This window comes from Haemaphysalis longicornis, unplaced genomic scaffold, assembly GCF_048455015.1.
Source record: "Haemaphysalis longicornis isolate Haplotype H1 unplaced genomic scaffold, Haemaphysalis longicornis Haplotype H1 scaffold_75, whole genome shotgun sequence".
Lineage (NCBI taxonomy): Eukaryota > Metazoa > Arthropoda > Arachnida > Ixodida > Ixodidae > Haemaphysalis > Haemaphysalis longicornis.
In genome coordinates this window covers 10572-32061 of record NW_027526434.1, presented here as the reverse complement: position 1 = coordinate 32061, position 21490 = coordinate 10572, and the positions used below count along the sequence as shown (strand labels likewise).

Sequence of the window (21490 nt, the reverse complement as noted above, 5' to 3'; positions counted from 1 at the left end):
ACAATAGACAAAACAGCATTAGCCATAAGCCTGTAATCTTTATAGTATTTTCCAATGCTATGAACCCTGGTGAGTGCAATAAGAGAATCGGTTTTTTGATGCACCGCTTGAAACTAATTTTACAGTTGAGTAAAGCTTTGGTGGAACCAGTGGCAAGGAACCATTTTGAATGCCCATTTCAAACACTGAAGTTTAATGAGCTGTAAAATTAGTTCCAAGCAATGCATTAAAAAAACGCTTCCTATAGTGTATTCACCAGTCTTCGCAGTCCTAGGAAATATGAAGATTACAGTTTCATCCCCAACACTGCTTTGTCTATGGTTCCTCCAGAAATGGCTAATTATCTCTAATTATCCTGGGAACTAGTTAACTTGCTCAAAAAACAATAGAATATTTGAAATCATGGGAAAAAAGCAACAAGACTGGCAAGTATCACAGAGTATAGTTAAAAATCAAAAGAAATTGTTTTAAGACCCCTGTCGTCCCCCCTTGAAGGGCCTAAACTGCACATGGGTTACGAGGTGCCCCATGGCAAAAGATGGTTTGGGAGGAATAATTTCCACCACCTCTGCAAGGGATCTTTTAAGGGAGCACACTGGTCTTAAGCCAAAAATTTTTATTTTTACAGTCATGATGATAAAAATTGCAAGACATATGTAGCTTTTCATTCTGATTAGATATATAAAATTTGTTCTTGCGTAAAATATATTTGGATTTTTATATTTGATTTTTTGACAGCCTTTGCAATAAAACTGCTGGAGTTATGCAGCTGAACAAGGTACCAGTGAACTGTGTACAAATCAAGGAGTGCAATAATACTAACACCATCATTCTATCTGGTCTGTAGCAGAAGTTACGACCGTTTAAAGTTTGCGCCTGGAAGGTGGGAACCAGAAAAAACCAGAAAAAACAGTTTTTCTGGTTCCCACCAAAGTTCTGGTTCCGGTTCTGGTTTCAGTTGGTTCTGGTTCCCAACAAAGACGAGTGCCACGGGACAAAGACAGCACCCCTCTTTGTCCCTTGTTTTGTCCTGCATTCATTTTACAGACAAAGCACCTTAGGACCTCGCTGTGTCCGGTTCTTGGCATCCGTGTGCACAGTGCTGCGCATGCGCGAGGAGCATTGGACTGGATTGGATTTGGATTGGATTGGATTGGATTGGATTAAATTGAATTGTATCGGATTGGATTGCATTGGAACTGCATATACTGTACACATGCGTTGTCACTTGTTTACATGCGCAAGTGGGCAATGCCACGGGTGATTTACGGTAAGAACGATCCCCAGTGCTTCACCCACTCATCATGCTTCACTTCGTGGGGATGCGTGAATTTTTACACTCCCACAAGAATCACATCGCTACGTTGTCCCGTCATCACAAAGTCGCTGCCATTCCCAGATGCCTCCCTACTGGTGAAAAAAGTTGTTCTCAGCCAAGTCTGCTACAACCCCGTTTGCCATCCTTCGAGTTTCACCAGCTTTTCCTCGATTCTCAACTCTAAATCACTCGGACACCTGAACAGCCATTGATAGCAACTTCAACACCTCTCATCCGCAGAGGGGGATTACCACCAACACATAATGGAAGCAGTCATTGCAAAGGGTCACCTCAGCCACCACCTTCCTTCCTGCAACTTTTGATTAGGACAGAAAGCCCGCTGAATGGCGTATTCCCGTTGACAGTAATAATCCCCGCTGTACTACCAAAGCAGGGAGGAGTAAGCTAACGTTGTGATCACCCGCTGTGACCACCCCACCCTATTCTGTGTACACAACAGTAGCATCATGTTACAACTACACTTCCACGCATTAATTCTTTTTCAGGTGAATTTAGAGGTGATAAGAATGAGGAACACAAACACATCCGCCCACCACTCACCGGGCCCTGCTCTTGCCCATGATGAAGGCCTTGATGTCATCGACCACTTCCTTGGCCTGGAAGGAGAAAGAGCCCAGATTTTTAAAAACGCTGCACCCAGCAACCAAAGGTAACATGTTTCGCGAAAACGTAGCCTGCAGTGGACATGGCGTGAATTGCAGTTTACCGAACTAAAATGAGAACCTGTTGCAGCAGCAAACTGACACAGGGGTAGCAGATACAGAACACTTTTAAGTCCTACACTGCCAGGGCAATGCACTTTCCTACCGTATAAGACAAAAAAATCTCGAACGCATCCACAATTTTCTTTTTTGTCTTTTCCAAAACGAGTACAATCTTCACACAAAGCAAAGGCTGGGCCCCAACAATCGAGACACAGAGTAATCAGGCACCAACTCCTCATAGCAAGCCATACTGCCTACACGCTGAAAATTGTAGGCAACCAATAGGGGGACAAGCACTGAAGCTGAAACTTTCAAAGTGAACTGGCACTTGTACTGGCATCCTAACTCAGTGAAATCAAGAATCTCGACACGCAGGACGAATGGCAAGCAAGCTAAACAAGCGAGCATAAGCTTTGCTTCTAGAGAATGGCACAAACACCTGGCATTCTGCACGACGCTACGCCAACAACACACCCCCTCCCCCAGTTTGCCATGTGGTGACTTCTTAGGAAAGCAGTCAAAAAGGCATCGAGCAATTTGTGATTTCCGCACAGCTCAGCCCATTTGTGTAGCACCGAAATATTAACGACGATTCTCTTGGACAGGCCCAACTCCAGCTTCTTTGCTACACACAACTGGTGCTCTGTTCTTGGGCCAGAACCCTTAGCGACTGGCTAGCTATACCCATAAAACCATGCAGGCTAACTCCAAATTTTCGCGGCCTTATTTGGACCCATAGCAGACGTCTAGCCCATAAAAATTAACACCTGATGAAGACCCTTATTAATGTGGGTGATTTCTTGATTAGGATCGCCCCAGATTTACGAATTCCAAGACAACAGGAAACCAGCTTATTGATCTCAAGATTAACCCAAAAACGAGTATGTTGCTGTCGCCCAGCTAACTATTTCAGCGCCATTTTTTTAAACAGGGCAAGTACGTACGACCTTTGTCAAAAAGTTTCAAGGCCACGCCAAAAGAGATAACAGGTCATTAAAAATTCACAATTCTACCTAGGCTTACTCCTTGAATGAGACTGAAATGTTTTGTGCCACAAATGAGGCAAGCACACCCTTATTTCTTTCCTGTCACAAGATAATCCGGTTATGCCTGAGCGCTTTGAATTCCTTCTGGCACAGATACGGTTCGCACGGCCCAGGAACTTTTGACAAAGACTGTACACACCCATTCTCTCGGTTCAGCTAACAAAGATGGTGGACACATGAAAAGCAGCCAACAAGATGCCAGATGGACACCTCACCAAAGCCATTTTAAAGCGAAGCTTTCTATGCCTGGCAGCTGGCGTCGTCCATCACCCAAAACGCACTGCACGAACCCCAACTTACACACCTGGTTTCTACAAAGGCACATCAAGCGTCTTAAAAGGAGAAAAAAAATGGATGTGGCTTAACTCAGTTATGCCGGGGTGTGCGTAGCGAGAAGTATGGTTAACGTTATAGTTAAGCTTGGTTCTCTGTGCGGTTACGACGCTCCTCGAGGTGTGCGGCTCATTCTTCGTCCGTCTCCTTGGCTCGCTGCCTCCTCTTGATTTCGTTCCGACGATGAATCCTGTCTTATTTCAGTCTCTCCGACTCCCTTTCCATATCTGACGACAAATACCACCGAGCCGCCCCTTCTATTTATACGATTTTTTATTTTTTAAATATTTTTATTCTTTTTTATTTTTATTTCTTTTTATTTTTATTTATTTATTTTTCTTTGTTTATTTTTCATTTTCGGCGGCACTGCCAGCTGTGGCAGCTAGGGAATCACTAGGTTCTCTAGCAGCCACAGGTTCCCTAGGGATTGCTGCCAGCTAAGGAACAGCTCAGCTCGCGGTGCGGCCACCGGTCACAGCGAATAGGCGAGAATACGGCCACTGCAGCTCTCGCTACAAAAAACGTCCCCCATAGTGGGAATCAAACCTACGTTCCTCGTGTTAAGAATCCGACATGCATGCACACTGCGCTATTTCGACATGGCTGAACATCAGTTTGGATGTTGGACTTTGACTTTGACTCAGGCTGCACGGGGGAGAAGCTTTGTATTTCTAGCGTCTTTCTCTCAAGAAAGGGGCTTTGATTTTCTCCATTTGTCTCTCAGTCATACAGCGATTATTCACAGTGGCAACAAATCCCAGATGGCAGTGCAAAAAAAGCTTTCCCACTAGTGGCACGAAGACTTGGCAAACAGCGAAGCTGGCGGCCCCGCCTAGCTTATTATTGGTTTGGCCAAGTTTTCTGCATGGTGTCGTGGTAAGCCGCCCAATGAACAATCAACACTTGGTCATTAAAGGAGCCATGAAGAGAAAACACAAGTTTGGTTCATTCAAAAGATTGCCTCGTTAGAATCACACTGACACCACTTTTAACGTAAACTGCGCTCAAATAAGCTGCATGATTAGGAAAAAAGGGAATGGTTATGCGACCCACTCACTCATTTCCTGCAACAGAACCTATGATGTCATACGCGCCAGCTGTGGGATTGGCTGAGGCCAGCAAAAGCAAATGCAAATTAGGCAGAGCTTATAAGCTTGCCGAACGAGCTATTTGTGCTTAAATTTAGGGCACATTCTTTTTATATCACTAAGAATGGTGGGACAAACAGTGGAAGTTACGAAAGCACACGTAAACATAGAAGTACCGATGCTTACTGCTGTGGGTATTGCGCGCTATGCTCGGCTTAGATGCACAGCACTGCGAGGCATTGGGGTTGTCTCAGACGACACTGGCTGATTGACGCAAGCGACGGTGTCCTACGTGACCATATTTTTCGAGCAAGCACCATGTTTCACGAAATGATTATTTTCTACCTTAACAAAAACAAGCGAGGTACAAATGCGGTCACAAACGAACCAAAGGCAGAAAACGGCTTGCCGCGGTGTGCTGGCGCCATCTAGGTTGACTAAGCGTAAGCAAGTCTTTTCTCCACACCAAGTTTAGCTGAAAGACCTGTTCTTACGATGTCATTGCAAATGGTGTTGAAACACACGATTGGCGGGAGAATCAAAATTTTAGCTTAAATTGATTAATTTCTCGATGAATAAAGCATCGTTTGTTTCTGTACAAGTGCTGGGGGAACTATAAAACATGAAATCTTTCGAATAAAACAATCTTGTATGGCCCCTTTAAAGATCATCGTTGCTAAAAGAGGAGGCAGCAGCGGACTCACCGAGATGCGGACGCACTGGAAGATGTGCATCTCGGCGTGCTCGGGCTGTCCCCCCGAGACGGGGTCGTCCTGTACCACGAAGACCAGGATGTTGTTGTACAGCTCCCGCGGGTCGTCCGAGGTGAAGGCCGTCGGGTCGCTGATCAGGCTCATGGGGAACCGCTCCACCACGTCCTGTGATCGGAGAGGGGAACGAGGTGATCAGCAACGTCGGGCAACTCCACAGGAACAAGGGAAAGAAAGGAAAGAGGGGGACTCAAAGAACTGTGCGGGCTCTTTTAAGGGGGGGGGGGGACACTGGTCTTGAAACAACTTTTAATTTTCAAGTAAACTTTGTCAGTCTGCTTTTTTCGCACTGATTTCACATATGTATGCATGTATGTATGTTTGTGGTTTATTGGCGCAAGGGTTTCTAAGACCAAAGAGCGCCAGAACTATGTTACGTGGTCTTTCAATAGTCATGTTTGTGCTTAAAATATGTATGAAATGAGTATGATACATCTTAAAATACTGTATATATGGGTGTAGAGGGCCCGTCCACTAAAGCATGAAGATGTTCATAATGGTGGCTGAAATGGATTATGGGTGCAACGTGATGCACCTCGAGCCAAAGAGCATGCGACGTGAGTGGGCTTCACGTGCGGACAAAGGGAGCATGAGGGCCTCACTCACTGCTCGTAGGCTCTGAGGTCACGCACTGTACGAGATGAGTTTTAAAAACTTGATGTCTGCAAGATAACTTAAAAGACTTTTGTTTGTAAACATAGGTTCATCTCCTAAAAACAGTGAAGGATGTAGTGGAATGTTGTAGGTATATATTTTCGGGAAATGCCGTTTTCTGGCTTCATTGCAGAATGTGCACTCAATTAATACATGGAGGACGGTGAGCCGTTCCCCACACTTGTTACAAACAGGTGGGAGTGTTCCATTCAAAAGATATGCGTGTGTAGCGTAAGTGTGGCCTATTCGCAGTCTGCAAATGGATACTTCAATGAATCTGTTTTGTTTTTCTGTTGTGTATCTTCCTAGGTTTGGTTTTACTGAGTGGAGCTTGTTGTCTGTGTGTGTGTCCCACATGTGCTGCCAGCATTTACGGATTCCCCTCCGGATTACTGGTTTCAGATCGAGGTGAGGGACCTGCGCTACATCAACACCACTACGTAGGGCCGCCAAAGTGGCGTTCTGGTCAGCAATTTCATTGCCCAGAATGCCACTGTGTCCAGGGATCCAGCAAACAAGTATTTTTAGCTTTGACTTATAGGCAGTTATAAGAGCTTTAAAAAGGCGGTTTAGAATAACGTTTTTTGTGGGCTTAAAGGAATCCAATGCAGTTACTACGCTTAGGGAGTCTGTGTAGATGACTGATTGTTGTATTTTGTTCTGTGTAATGTGTTCCACTGTGATTAGAATACCATAGGCTTCTGCTGTAAAGATGCTACAATTTCTGTTCAATGTCCTTGTGCTGGCAAAGTCCGGGCCATGTGCAGCACAGGACACAGAAGAAGAAGACTTGGAAGCATCTGTGTAAAAAGAGGCGCATGGATATCTGTGTTGTAAACTTAAGAAATGCTGTAAAATCAATTCGCGGGGTGCACGACGCTTGTCAATTTGTTTAAAGGATGTGTCACAATGAATAGTTGACATGTCCCAAGGTGGGACTATATCGGCGATACAGGTTTTTATGCCATCATCTAAAGACACCCCTATCTCCTCTGCAAGGCCTTTGACACGCAAGGCTACAGGGGCAGGGATCGACGGGCGCGCTAAATACAAATGGGCGGATGAGATGTCATTCACAATAGAATTGCATGGGTGATTCGTCATAGACGTTGTCCTAATAGCATAGAGGAGTGCTGTATAAGCACGCTGGTGCTCTAGGCACCAGTGGTCGCATTCTACATAAAGACTCTGGATTGGACTTGTCCTGAAGGCTCCAGAGGCAAGGCGAAGGCCCAAATGTAGTACTGGGTCTAACATTTTTAAGGCAGTTTTAGACGCGGACCCGTATGTTACACTTCCATAGTCTATACGTGACCTAACTAAACTCACAAAGAGACGTAGAAGGCAGTCTTTATCAGCACCATAAGACTGATGTGACAACACTTTTAAAATGTTAATGGTTTTTAGGCATTTTTGTTTGAGTTTCTTTAAGTGCTGTACGTACGTTAGTTTTCCGTCAAGTACAACACCTAAAAACTTGTGTTCTTTCTTGACAGCAATCCGTTCTCCGTTCAGTGTGACATCGGGTTCTCGACGAATTCCACGCTGTCTTGTGAATAACACACATGTACTTTTGTGAGGATTCAATTTAAAACCATTTTCTTCCGTCCATTTTGCAAGCCTGTTCACACCTAACTGTATCTGCCTTTCACATATGGACTGATTGCATGACCTAAAGCTTATTTGGACGTCGTCAACATACATTGAGTAGGAGATTGAGGGTGGCAATGATTTCCCAAGTGAATTCATTTTAATTATAAACAGAGTACAGCTTAATACTCCACCCTGGGGAACCCCATTTTCTTGTGTGTATGTTCTTGATACCACTGTCCCTACTCTTACCCTAAATGTCCGCTCCGACAAATAACTTTCAATAGTGTTTAGCATATGTCCAGACACACCGAATGCCTTGAGATCAAGCAGTATGCCGTAACGCCAAGTTGTATCGTATGCTTTTTCTAAGTCAAAGAAAACAGAAAGACAGTGCTGTTTGTGGATAAAAGCATCTTTGACATACGACTCAAAGGCAACTAGCTGGTCAGTTGTGCTTCGACCTGATCGGAAACCAGCCTGACAACTGTCCAGGATGCCGTTATATTCAAGAAAATGGATTAGCCTCTTATTTACCATTTTTTCAAAAACCTTTCCTAAGCAACTTGTCAGAGCTATCGGTCGGTAACTGGCAGGTAGTGAGGCATCTTTCCCGTTTTAATACGGCAACTACAACTGCTTCTCTCCAAGCTCTCGGAAAGTATCCCGCCGCCCATATTTTGTTGAATAAGTGCAAGAGTGTTCGGAGAGTTTCTGGGTGCAGATGTTGTATCATTGTGTATGATATACTATCTGCCCCAGGCGCTGAAGCCTTACATGTTCCCAAGGCGACCAAAAGCTCTGTTATGGAAAATTCCGTGTTGTATGGTTCGTCAGATCTTTTGTTATCACGAATCGGTTTCTTCTCCATAGATGTTTTGTGTCGTAAGAAAGCATTCGTGTAATGAGCAGAACTCGATACATATGAAAAGTATTTCGCAAGTGTGTTTGCCTGGTCCTCTAGGGTATCGCCTGTACTGTTGACCAAAGGTAGGGTGTGTGTTTTCCGTCCATTAAACTTTTTAATTCTGTTCCATACTTTGCCTGCATCTGTGTACGAGTTGATAGAAGTCACGAAAGAGCGCCAGCTATCTCTTTTTGCTTGCTGGCGAATGCGTCTTCCTTGTGCTTTTGCACGTTTGAAGGAAATCAAGTTTTGCGTAGTGGGGTACCTGCGAAGGACACCCCACGCCTTATTTTGAGCCTGCCGTGCAAGCCTACACTCTTCATTCCACCACGGCCTCCTAGTGTTAGGTGTGGCACCAGATGTTTGCGGAATTGAGCTCTCGGCAGCATGAAGAATGTGTGCAGTCACCAGTTCACAGGCTTCGTCAATGCCCAAATAGCTTAAGGACGTGTATGAAAGCTGAGATAATTGTTTAAATTTTAACCAATCAGCACCAGATTCCTTAAACTTTTTATGGCAGATGGAACTGTTACGGGCTTTATCAATGCCTTTCAAGATGACAGGGAAGTGGTCGCTCCCATAGGGGTTGTCCACTTCCCATTCAACAGCCGGAAAGAGGACAGAAGAGCCGATCGCCAGGTCTATGTGTGAGTATGTATTGTGTGTAGTGTTGTAGTATGTCGGCTCTTTTTTGTTAAAGAGACAAGCTCCGGATGAGAAGAGGAATTTTTCTATCAAGCGGCCCCGGGAATCTGTGCGTTCAGATCCCCATAGTGGGCTGTGTGCATTCAGGTCACCTACGAGTAGGAACGGTTCCGGCAGCTCATCTATGAGAGACTCAAATTCTGAGCTAGATAAACGATATTCAGGGGGAATGTATAGTGAGCAAATTGTTGTTAATCTGTTGAAAATAATTGCCCGGATTGCAACCGCTTCTAGGGCGGTACGCAATTGAAGAGATTGGCAAGGGATAGATTTTTGCGTAACTATAGCTACGCCACCAGAGCAGTGCGTGCAGCTATCTCTGTCTCTCCTAAATACTGAGTATTGGTTCAGGAAATTGGTGTGCTTAGGTTTCAAGTGTGTCTCCTGTAAACATAAGATGGCTGATTGCGTTTTGTGTAGGATTTCATATATATCATCTAGGTTTTTAATAAGGCCCCGGCAGTTCCACTGTGTAATTATTTGTGCTACCATAAATGTTTAGGGAGGAGATTTTACCTGGTGTAGATGAGGACTCGGGCTGGATGTATACTATCTATCGGTTCTGACTTGGGCCTGTGACACGGGTGGCTGGTGGCTTTTTGCCTCGCCCCGCCATGGTGCGCTGTTCTCTTTCCGCCTTTGGCACTGGCAGAGACGGTGTTACCTCCATGTCATCATCTGAGTGGTGTGACAGTGACGAGATGGAGTCCTTGCGGGCTCCGCCTCGAGATATGTTCGAAGTGGAGGCAGGAGCCCCTGCCGTCCCCGGCTGTTTGTTGGACACAGAAGTGGTCGTGGGACCGACCACATCTACGTCCATGGCCGCCTGCAGTCTGGCAGCCGGAAGAGGAGGATTGACGGCAGAGCCGTCACTCCTCACACTTGCAGCTAACACAACACTTGCGGGCGCCACAGGTGTCGTGTCAGATGGTTGGGCTGCCTTGGGCAGCACCTGGGGGGGCTGGGACGGCACCAAGTCTGCTTCGCAGTACTGGGTGGCCGCCGTGACTAGACGCCGCTCCGCCCCCCGGCGAGCTGCATCGGCATACCTTTGAGAAAACATTGAGTGTTTCTGTCGTGCTTCTTGATAGGTAATGTTCTGGGTGACCTTCATGTTTATGATTTCTTTCTCGGCTTTGAATTTAGCACATGACCGAGAGTATGCAGCGTGGGGTTGTTCACAGTTCGCACATTTCAATACGTTAGAAGCACAGTTCTCTGAAGGGTCATGATGTCCTGCGCACTTGGCACATGTCAGTTTTCCGCGGCAGGTGGTAGTACTGTGCCCATACCGCTGGCACTTGAAGCAGCGGCGTGGGTTGGGTATGTAAGGTCGTACGTTGCAATGAAGGAAGCCTGCAGTGACAGACTCCGGTAGGACACTTCGGTCAAAAGTTAGGATCACATGTTTCGTTTTTACTTCTTTGCCATCGCGTCTGATCATTATTCTTCTTACCGCAGTAACGCCCTGGTCACGCATGCCCTCGAGGAGGTCAGACTCACTTTCATTGAGCAGGTCCATCTCAGATATGACGCCCTGCGAGCTGTTAAGGCTCCGGTGTGGCGTTACAGCTACTTCAAGGCCAAGTAGGTCGGTCTGGTTCAAGAGACTATCAGATTGTTTTTTAGTAGATAGTTCTACAAGCACGTCCCCCGATGTCAGCTTCTTTGCCTTGTAGTTCGCGCCAACTACACTCTCAATGAACTTGGCAATTAAGAAGACCGACTTGCAGGTAACTGGAGATTCCTTGTTCTTAGATTGTATCACTAAGAAGCGAGGAAAGTTGTCCGGGGTGTTAAATTTCATGTTGGGCAGAGGTTTGAAAATTACATCGGTGCGGGCCCTTTTTGGGGCCCGATCATTTGGAAGAGAGGATTTCGAAAGTACCATGCGGCATAGTATAAAGCAGGGAACTGGGGTACTTTCTTCTTTGACGTTACCCTGATGGTCAAAGAGGTCCCGGAGCTCCCAGCCTGATAGACAGACAGGGAGCCCATCGGCCGGAGCTTGACCAGGGCTCCGACGGCCACCGTTCACGGCTTCTAACCCTTCACCTTTCAACTTCTCGCCACGGTAGGTAACAGCTTAAGTATGGGGGGCTCGGGGTACGCGGTGTCGCCACTCACCGTCACCAAGATTACTCAAGGTGCCCCGTGCGGGGGATTTCACATATGGCGTTATTTTTTCAGCTGGTCAATCAGCTACCAAGATGATTAGAGATAATTAGCCATTTTTGGAGGAACGATAGACAAAACAGTGTTGGTCAAAAAACTGTAATCTTTACATTTTCCAATACTATGAAACCTGGTGAGTGCAATAAGAGAAGCGATTTTTTTGATGCACCGCTTGGAACTAATTTTACGGCTCATTAAACCTTGGTGGCAACAGTGGCAAGGAACCATTTCGAGTGCCCATTTCAAACACCAGAGTTTAATGAGCTGTAAAATGAACTCCAAGCTGTGCATCAATAAACCGATTCTCTTATTGCATTCACCAGGGTTCATAGCATTGGAAAATACAAAGATTACAGTTTTATGACTAACACTGTTTTGCCTATCAGTCCTCCAAAAATGGCTAATTACCCCTAATAATCTTGGGAACTCATTGACCCACTACAAATATAATGGCATATTTGAAACCAGTGGGGAAAAGGCAGCAAGACTGACAAGTTTCACAAAGTTTACTTAGCAAATAAAGGAAAGTGCTTTAAGAACCATGTCCCCCCCTTAATTAATCGCAATAACCTCGACTACGCATTACAAGATTTTAAAGCAGCTACAATACGACAGCGTCCACAGTGACAATCAGAAGGTCATTGTGAATGGCAGCAGGGGTAGATGCAGTTTTCATTAGACGGGTTAGGGATTGCAAACTACTCCAGAAGTGTTGTCATACCACAGATCAGTAATTTGGCTCTTTGGTTAAAATTCAAATAAAAGAACTCACCTAGCCAAGTGTACCTTCACCTGGTGCTGCCAAGCAATGGTTGCACCGGAAACAGGTACGCAGTTATAAAACGCAACCGATCATGTAGAACATCACGTATACCACTCCTGTGCCTTTTTAAAGGGCAGAATCAATAAAAATGGAGAACAGGGAGAGGGGGAGGGCAAATGAGGTTACGTACAAGGACAAAAATTATGTTTTTTGAATGTTGGCTTTATCATACTAGCTGAAGTGTGCAAGCTAAAGTCTCCGTTTCCCGCCCCCGTTTCTCCGAAGGAGGAGGAGGATGGTGCTCACCCCGTTCTCGCAGTCGATGATGATGACCCACTTGCGGTCCAGCTTCATCTTCATCTTCTGCGTCCAGATGCCCTTGGACTTCTCCATCTGGAAGAGCTTGCGCAGTCCGTCCTTGGGGCTCTCCAGGGCTGCACAAGACGGCAACGCCGAACAAGTGGGCGACTAAACTAATAATACTAGTAACTGAACTAATAATAAACTTCATTCGATTTGATTTGATTTGATTGGAACTTGTACGGGGACAACTTTGCACACTACCAGAGGCACAAACACGGCCAGCATACAGGTGGTCGAGGTTACGATTGGGCAGTGCAAGAAGTTACTAGTGTTTGGCCACGCTTGCATGCAGCCAATTTCTTAAGGCTATTGTTTCCAAGATCATGATTATCATCATCATCATCACCAGCCTATCTACACCCACTCCATGGCAAAGGCCTCTCCCATTATTCTCCAATTACGTCGGTCCTGTGCCGACTGTAACCAATTTATCCCCGCAAACTTCTTCATCTCATCTGCCCATCTAACTTTCTGCCACCCCCTACAACGCTTGCCTTCTCTAGGGATCCACTCTGCTAACCTTAATGACCAGCGGTTATCTTGCCTTCGCATTACATGCCCTGCCCACGTTCATTTCTTCTTCTTAATCTCTACTAACATGTCCTTAACACGCGTTTGTACCCTGACCCGCTCCGCTCTCTTCTTGTCCCTTAATGTTACACCTATCATTTTCCGCTCCATTGCTTGCTGAGTCGTCCTCAATTTAAGTTGAACCCTCTTAGTGAGCCTCCAAGTTTCTGCCCCTTAGGTGAGTACCGGTAAGATGCAGCTGTCATACACTTTCTTCTTCAGAGACAATGGTAGACTGCCGTTCATTATCCGAGAATGGCTGCCGAATGCACTCCACCCACTTAGAAGGATAAGGATGGGGAGATCACGAAACACAATTCTGATTCAACAACAGTGTACAACGTCACAGATACTGTGCAACTGGTGTCAGGAGTCGCTCCTGTCAAAACAGCAACGGCTGCAACACTGCACGCATCATGGCTGTATGAGAACATCCTTGTTTGCAGACATAAGGTTAAAACGCACTAGAGCGGAAGGTGTGGGTTTACGCTTTTCCACAATTACGGCTGTCTTCCTCGCTTTTCTCATTTCTTAGCAGCGTTCAATGTCTCATATTTGGTCTCCCTCAATGGGACGGTCACTGCAGAAGGGACCCACATCTGCAATCGTGAGTATCGCCGTAGGAAGGTGGCCTAGTCATCGAGATGCCATGGCACATAGGTTCAAAATACAAACGCAAATAGCAGAGCCGACAGCATGAACGCAAAAGACATCAATTCTTCAGTCCCTGGCCTCACCAGCACTTTTGCCAAGGCAGACTACTTAAGGGGGCAGATGGGTCTTTGGGGCCGAAAAACGGTCAAAAAATCGTTTTCTGGAAAATGGCATTTGCGGCATCCAAGGCCATTTCTACCAGTCTGCAAATTTCCTTTTCATAAGCACCATATTTTATTGTAAGCAGCAATTCATAGTGCACTCTACACTCAGTTCGCGCAGAATTCAATGGTGAAACGGCACTTTTCTTGCGATGCGAAGCTAGCATTTCGCCCTCGGATATCGTGGCAGCGAGAGCAGGTACAACTGTAATTTCTTTTTGCTTCTGATACCTAAATGTGTGGAGAATACAATGTTGGAAACAAATTTTTCAAGTGGGGGATTTGAAAAATTATTACTGTGTTCAATTTACACCACCTCTGGGCCATCTTAGGCATGGCGTAGGAGGAGTGAAGGTCAGTGCATTGTAAAATGACCAAAAATAGCTAAATCAAAAAAGTTCTCCCAACGTTGTATTCTTTAGTCATTTGTCTGCCTAGCCACAGAGTAATCACCATTCTGTATGGAGTGGTTATTTCACAATTGTGGACCAAAATAATGGCAATTAATCATTAATTATTTCAAAAAATATTCAACTTGCAAAAAATCTAATTGCGGATTTGAAATCAGCACAAAAAAACTCCATAATGCTGTGCAGTTTCATTAAAATTGATTAGCAAATAAAAAAAATAGCTCAAAGAGCAGTCTGCCCCCTAAATTGGATGCCCAATAAATTAGATTCAGGGTTGGCCACTTCATTTCAGCAAGGACTTCAGCCATTTTTGAAATGACGAGTGGCAGCAACAGAGACTGTGAACTTGCTCTTCCCACCCGAAGGATGTCCTGATGATGATGATGATGATGAAAAAAGGTGGCAAAAAGGAGAAGCCGGGACTGCTCTCACATCCCCAAACAGTGACGCGCCTGCTTCAAACAAGACACTGCGTCCAAGCAAAGCGACCAACGGCTGACAGGTCGCCGGTCCGAGACTTACCGTACTGCTGCCCGACGGAGAAGGTGGCCAGGTGCTCGAGGAGGTACGACGGTCCATCCTCAGGCCCCCCAAAGTCACTGTGCTGGTCTGCTGGGGGGGAAAGACGGGGAAAGTCAGGGAGTGAAACACAACAGCCCTGCAGCGATCCCATTTGAAGATAACATGAATGCATGTTGGACACAATCACTGGTTTTGGAATAGACCTCTCAGGTAAGCTAAACCAAAATGCAGAACACCTCCAAGGTGTCACAAGCTGGCTGAATTCCGCCTTGATTTTGAGCCACAGGCGCAATTTCGATTTTTATCTCTTTCGGGTGTCCATTTTGAGCAGGCCAATGCTCCCCCCTCAACGGTAAAGGGGGTGCGCAGCTCATGAGCCAATTCCTTACCAAGTGCACGATTTTTTTTTTTAATTTTAAGCGATGATTCAGCTCACTTCAACAAAAATGCATGGAAATTTTAGTTCTTTTAGTGCAGTTGTGAATGAAGTTACATATATAACATATTTATTCGAATATAAAGCAAGAATTTTTTTCCAAAATCCGTCGTCTCAAAGTCATACCCCGCCTTATATTCGAATCTCAGACATATATATGGCGATGTTTTGGCTCTCCAAACTGCACCCTCGCCTTATAATCGTCACCGCCTTATAATTGAATAAATACGCAGCCACTCAATGGGCAGCTCACCATTCGCAGCTTAGAAACACTATGATTTCCAAAATACGAGACGTACATTTTTTTTTCCGCATAGGTAGCCTCACAACAGTCTGTTGTACCAAACAAGAGTAATGAGTCACTGCTTCATGTCGTTTTTATAGAAGAAATGTCAATTTTTCAAAACCTCACCACAGTTTCTCGTTTTTCTTGTATTCCACAAATTGGACCTTTTTGTCTTACAAGGACAAAGATTGAAATAACAAGCATGGTACTTGTTTCACACAAACTATCAATCCACCAATCCCCTGTAAAACTAGTAGTGTTGGCCAAAAAGTGCAAACTGAGAGAAATCAATTTGGAGATTTAAAAGCACCTCACTAAATTTTCAACGTAACTGCGACCAATTGAAGGCCCCTGCGGCATATCTGGAAAACATTCCTCTGCTCTTTGCTGCTCCCTAATAATTCTTTGAAGCCTACATTGCTTGTTCCCTGCTCTAGAGCTGCGCAGTGCCCACGTCCGTGTTCTTAAGATGCTTGATTGAAAAAATAAACACATTATAAATAAATTAAACTTTGGTGTTTGAAATGGGAACTCAAAATGGTTCCTTGCCACTGGTGCCACCAAAGTTTAATGAGCTGTAAAATTAGTTCCAAGCGACGCATCAAAAAACTGCTTCGACTATTGCACTCACCAGGGTTGACAGTACTACTGGAAAATATAAAGATTGCAGTTTTATGGCCAACACTGTTTTTGTCTATTCTATGACCAATAATGGCTAATTATCTTGGGAACTAATTGACCAGCTGAAAAAATAATGCCACATACAAAATCAGCAGGAAAACAGCAGCAAGAGTGACAAGTTTCACAAAGTTTACTTGAAAATTAAAAGAAGTTGTTTAAGACCAGTGTCCACCCTTAAGTTTTTTTTTTTTGTTACCTTTTTTTTTCCTCTCGATTTTTAGAGGTATGAAGCGATTCCACTACACAGGGCTGGGCTTACACCCAATGTATGCGGACCATTCAGAGCCCACTTTCAAAGTGGGTCAGGGCACTCACATGCGAACATACGACGGAAGACCGCCGAAGCAGAGTTGGGTGGGGACATTCCCTCCCGACTCGGTTAAAACCTGCGTCCTTAGCCAAAGCACACATTGCCGAGAAGAAAAGGCAAAGCGTGCAAGTGCGACCGCCGTGAAGTCAAGCTGCTAGATATGCGCAGACTATCTGCTGATATCGAGAACCAGGAGTTGCCAGTCCTCCGCCTCCCCTCGTGCCTTATGAATGCGAAACCTTGGAAGCACTGCTTGAAGCTTCAGCATGGAGATAATGACGTCACTCGGCCAGTTACGTATCCATCCGTGAAAGCTACTCTAAACTGTCCAGAAGTCACGACAGCCTCGCTCCACACAAACAGTGTTGCCGTTTTGTTTTGCTTCCAACACAATGGCTGTTTCGGCTGCCCTGTTTCATCGAATCCCCATACCAATGCAAAACAACAAAAACAGCACAACAAAACAAAACTCGCAACACCAACCTCAGCCATGCAATAAATTTTACCACCTTCTGCAACACACCTCTGTATTACCACACCACACATCATCAGAATCAAGCTAAAATACCCGATGTACCCACCGGAGCTGTAGCCATTGGAGTAGGCCGACCTTGAACTCCGCATGTCGTGATCGGGCCGTTCCTTGTGCACCAGATAGGGGTCGTAATCACTGCGGGGGTACAAGAACAACGGCAAAATAGCCACCGACACCCCGTCAGGTAAACCGGCACGCACAAACCACTACACCACTGCACCAAAGCTGCAAGGAATTCGCCTTTGTGGGGAAGAAACCAAAGAATCCGGGCTCCTCCCGTCGGAGAAACCGCCGACAAGGAAAGTGTGGCAGCAACACGCCCCTGTGGGCTCCTACGACGCTTATCTCTGCTCGAGAGTAAAGATAACCCAAAAAGTCTGCCCCTGCAAAGAATCTTATCGGCATTGCAGAGATGCCAACTGATTACCCACTGCCCCAAGCGAGCAACATCGATGCCGGAATGGGCAACAGGGCAGATAGCGGGCACAAGACGCTAAAGGTTAGCTTCGAGTGCACCCGTTGAAAGGAGTGTCGCTCTAAGATATCAAACGCTATTGTTTCACCAAAGGTGTCCGTTGTGAAAGGATGTGGGGTATATCGCACTCTAGCCTTGTAAAGGCATTCGGTATTTCTCTGTCAAGGAACGGGCGTACAAGGAAAATCTGCAGTGAACTCAAAGTACAGCCACACAACCACTGTAAGAACTCCTACATGAATAAGCCACACACGTCCTCGTTTCTTGCATCATGAAGAACCTTGCTAAGTTGCTCTGGTATTGATTTTTCCGGCATTAATCTTCATACAGCACTTTCCTGAAATCAAGTTTGGCCTTCCGTGAGCGCATCTTTGTGGATATGCTCCGGAAAGAATACAGAACAGGCCATGAAATTTTTTTTCGTTTAATGGTAGGCGAAACAATTCTGCAACGTCAACATTCTTCCATTACAATGGGGACCTTTTGCTCATTTGAGTCAAAGCATAAGTGCCCAATGCCCGACACCAAGAACTAGATATGTGTGTTGAACTCGTTACTTTCTTTGAAGAGAAGAAACGTCAGCACTTTGGTTGAGACACTCCCCAAACAGACAAAGTAGCCGTAAATTTGGTTGAGAATATAAAAATAGACGCCAACTCCGTTCTAATGCTGCAGCCACTATACATCGCACAACTCATGACTCCTACGCTGCTGTTCTGTTGATAGCCCGTATCCAGACTGGTCCGCACAAAGCCAACGTTGGCTAAGGGTGACACAAAAAGAGTACACGCTGCAATCGCCACTATCAGCGACCCGTTGTTTTTTGCAAACAACAGAGGGCAGCGTTACTCTTTTGTTCTCGACAACTCTGCCAAGGCTGCTGTTACAACACGCCACATGACCTCGCTCGGCACACTACCCTACAATGTAAATGGATTTGCACTAACTGAAACCCATACACCTTACCAAAAAACAAAAAAAAAACACTGTGCAGAGTGTAATTAATGATAAAAAGCCCTTTAAAAGGGTGTTTTCTTTTATTCTGACTGTATAGACAATGAAACCATTTTACCGTACACCGTTAACTCTTGCAACTGCTCGCTGCCTTTCAAGGAAGGTGTCTCAAATAAGCAAGCCCAACTATTTTAAATGCGTTAGCATTAATGTACGCCCCGTGACCTCGCTGTGTGAGTGAAGGTGTAGCAGCAGTAACTGACAAGAGATGGCTCCACCCGCGCATACACATGCAATGCATGAAATGCTCGAAAACAATGACGAGACTGGGATCCGTGAGCTCTTCTGAATCTGCATCGATTATGTGCTGGTAATACAGCCGTTCAGCAGGACACTTGTGGAAGGACAGCTCACTGAAAAATCTTAAGTGTCCACTGCAGAAGCACAGCACAGTTGATGCGTGACCGGCAGATATACTCAAATCCTTAAAGGGGACATGAAGACAAAATACAAGTTTGTTTTATTCGAAAGATTTCGGGTTGTATAGTGCCCCCAGCACTTGTCCAGCAGCAAATGATGCAGTAATCACTGAGAATTTAATCGATTTGGGTTAAAATTTCGATTCTCCCGCCAAATTGTGTGTTTTTTGACGTCTGCAATGAAGTCATAACGGCGCGTATTAAAACGAAGCTCCACTGCGTTATTCGGGTACTTTCTAGCTCCTGCTTTGAAAGTGAAAGACATACCTAAACGCTTATCAATGTATACGTCATCTCTCTGCTGGCATGCAAAAAATTCTCCCCACTCGAGGCTGTTGCCAGCAAAACAGCACCGCAGCATTAAAGGAAGCGGAAAAACAAGAGTTGCACACTTAGGAGAGAAGTGGAGCGCCAACAAAATAAACTCGATGCACTAAGACGAGCACTTAAAGTCTCCCTTAAAAAAACCTATGAGAACCTCCTGCATGAACAGTCAGGTTGCTAATGTTTGATTTTTGTACAGAGATTGCAACGATTTGTTTTATCTACTGCAGAGTTTGTGACAAATAAATCCTCTTGTAAAAAATACAAAACCTCCCCTCTCTTGCAATGAAAAACTTCCCCTGCAGCTACACTTTGTAATATGCAGAGAAATCCCTTGGCAATCCGTTTAAGTAGGTATCAGCTGAAAAAGCGTCCCAGCCAATATTCACCACCAAATGGAATGGTCTGGAAAACAATTTTTTCAGTACATTGCGAGCGCAAACGACCACACAGTTTAGGCTTGCCATGGCTAGACGGCTGACTCTTGACCAATGCATTACCCCAAGCAGGAAAAAGATTTAGCACGCGTTGGTTTGACCAGCAAGAGAATCAAAGCTCCCGGAAAAACACAATCATTCACCTGAAAATGCCAACAATAGATGACACTTGAATTTCAACCACGCCCAATCGTTCCCCACTTTCCCATAAAGGAGCCATGAAGAGAAAACACAAGTTGGTTCATTAAAAAGATTGCCTCGTTAGAATCATGCTGACTCCAATTTTAACGTAAACTTCGCTCAAATAAGCTACATAATTAGGAAAAAAGGGAATGGCCATGCGACCCACTAGCTCATTTCCCGCAACAGAATCTAGGATGTCATACCAGACAGCTCTGCGATTGGTGGAGGGCAGCAAAAGCAAACGCAAATTAGGCTGAGCTTTTAAGCTTGCCGAACGAGCGATTAGCACTTAAATTTAAGGCACATTTTTTTTAAAGCCCCCAGAATGGTGGGGCAAACAGTGGAAGTTACGAAAGCACATGTAAACATTAAAGTGCCAATGCGTATACTGCTGTTGGTACTGCGCGCACTATGCTTGGTTTAGCTGCACAGGACTGCGGGGCTTTGGGGTTGTTTCAGACGACACTGGCCGATTGACACAAGCGACGATATCTTACATGTTGCGCTGCTGAGCACAAGGTCGCGGGTTCGATTCCCGGCCGCGGCGGCCGCTTTTCTGATGGAGGCGAAAAGCAAAAACGCCCGTGTGTACGAGATTTCGGCGCACGATAAAGATCCCCAGGTGGTCAAAATTAATCCGGAGCCCTCCACTACGGCGCGCCTCATCACCTGCGTTGTGTCGGCGCGTTAAAACCCCACAATCAATCAATCAATCAATATCTTACATGACTGTATTTGTCGAGCAAGCACCATGTTTCACGAAACGATTGTCTCCATAAACAAAACAAGCCTGGTACCAATACGTTCACAAACAAAGCAAAGGCAGAAAACGGCTTGCCACGGTGTGGTGGCGCCATCTAGGTTCACGAACGGTAAACAAGGCCCTCTGATGTCATTGCAGACCACGAAAACGCACGATATAGCGGGAATATCAAAATTTAACTTAAATAATACATTTCTCAGTGAATAAAGCATCATTTACATTCAGACAAGCACTGGGGGCACTATAAAACACGAAATCTTTCGAATAACTCAAACTTGTGTTTTGTCTTCATGGCTCCTTTAAAGGCCCACAGCTGGTAATGGATGAATTAACGTTTGTGTGGAGCCTGCAGGCGTTGAAGCGACACTAAACACAAAGCGAAGCCAGAGTGCGTTTTTCTCCCCGAAGAGGAGAGGCACTGACCTGTTCACAGAGTGCCTGTCCTCCCAGCTGTCCACTTTCATCACCCCTGGCATGGCTGCCATTCAACTGGCATCTGCGACAGAAAAACGACAGGTCAATCACAGAGTCCACTGACGGTGAAGCAGAAGGTCACAGAACAAGATTGCTCCAAGTGACCCCCTGCCAACCATAATGAATAAACAGTCTTAACCATAAAAAGAAATGTGGTTGTTCCCTCTTCCATAGGAACCGGTAAAACACGAAAGTGAAACGTGCCTTCACAGGAGCAGCTGAATGTTGATTGGGCATCGATATGAACTTGCACGCCACTATTTATATTTCGCCGGTATGTCACCGTTAGACGCATCAATGTTCGACACTGGATTGCACGCGTCGGAGCATCGCGCAAATCCGACTGAAAACACAGGCACCTGCATGCCGTGCAAACGAAACCAAACTGGTTGTCAGCGA

General features: G+C 45.4%; 1 protein-coding gene across 6 annotated transcripts in view; it reads right to left on the bottom strand.

Annotated features, from left to right (window-relative positions):
• LOC144148072 (uncharacterized) overlaps positions 1-21148 on the bottom strand; it is an 81863-nt gene extending 60715 nt beyond the window's left edge. For 3 of the 6 annotated variants that reach the window (XM_077679664.1, XM_077679667.1, XM_077679666.1), the window contains exons 1-6: positions 21041-21148; positions 17049-17137; positions 14755-14844; positions 12381-12508; positions 5215-5388; positions 1880-1935 (exon numbers count right to left, since the gene is read on the bottom strand). In XM_077679664.1, the coding sequence (XP_077535790.1) occupies positions 1880-1935; positions 5215-5388; positions 12381-12508; positions 14755-14844; positions 17049-17137; positions 21041-21102 (599 nt within the window). In that variant the 5' untranslated portion in view covers positions 21103-21148. Of the gene's footprint in view, positions 1-1879; positions 1936-5214; positions 5389-12380; positions 12509-14754; positions 14845-17048; positions 17138-17206; positions 17225-21040 lie in introns of those variants that run through there. The other 3 variants (XM_077679665.1, XM_077679669.1, XM_077679668.1) reach the window with 3 other exon arrangements.
• Positions 21149-21490: the final 342 nt, after the last annotated feature.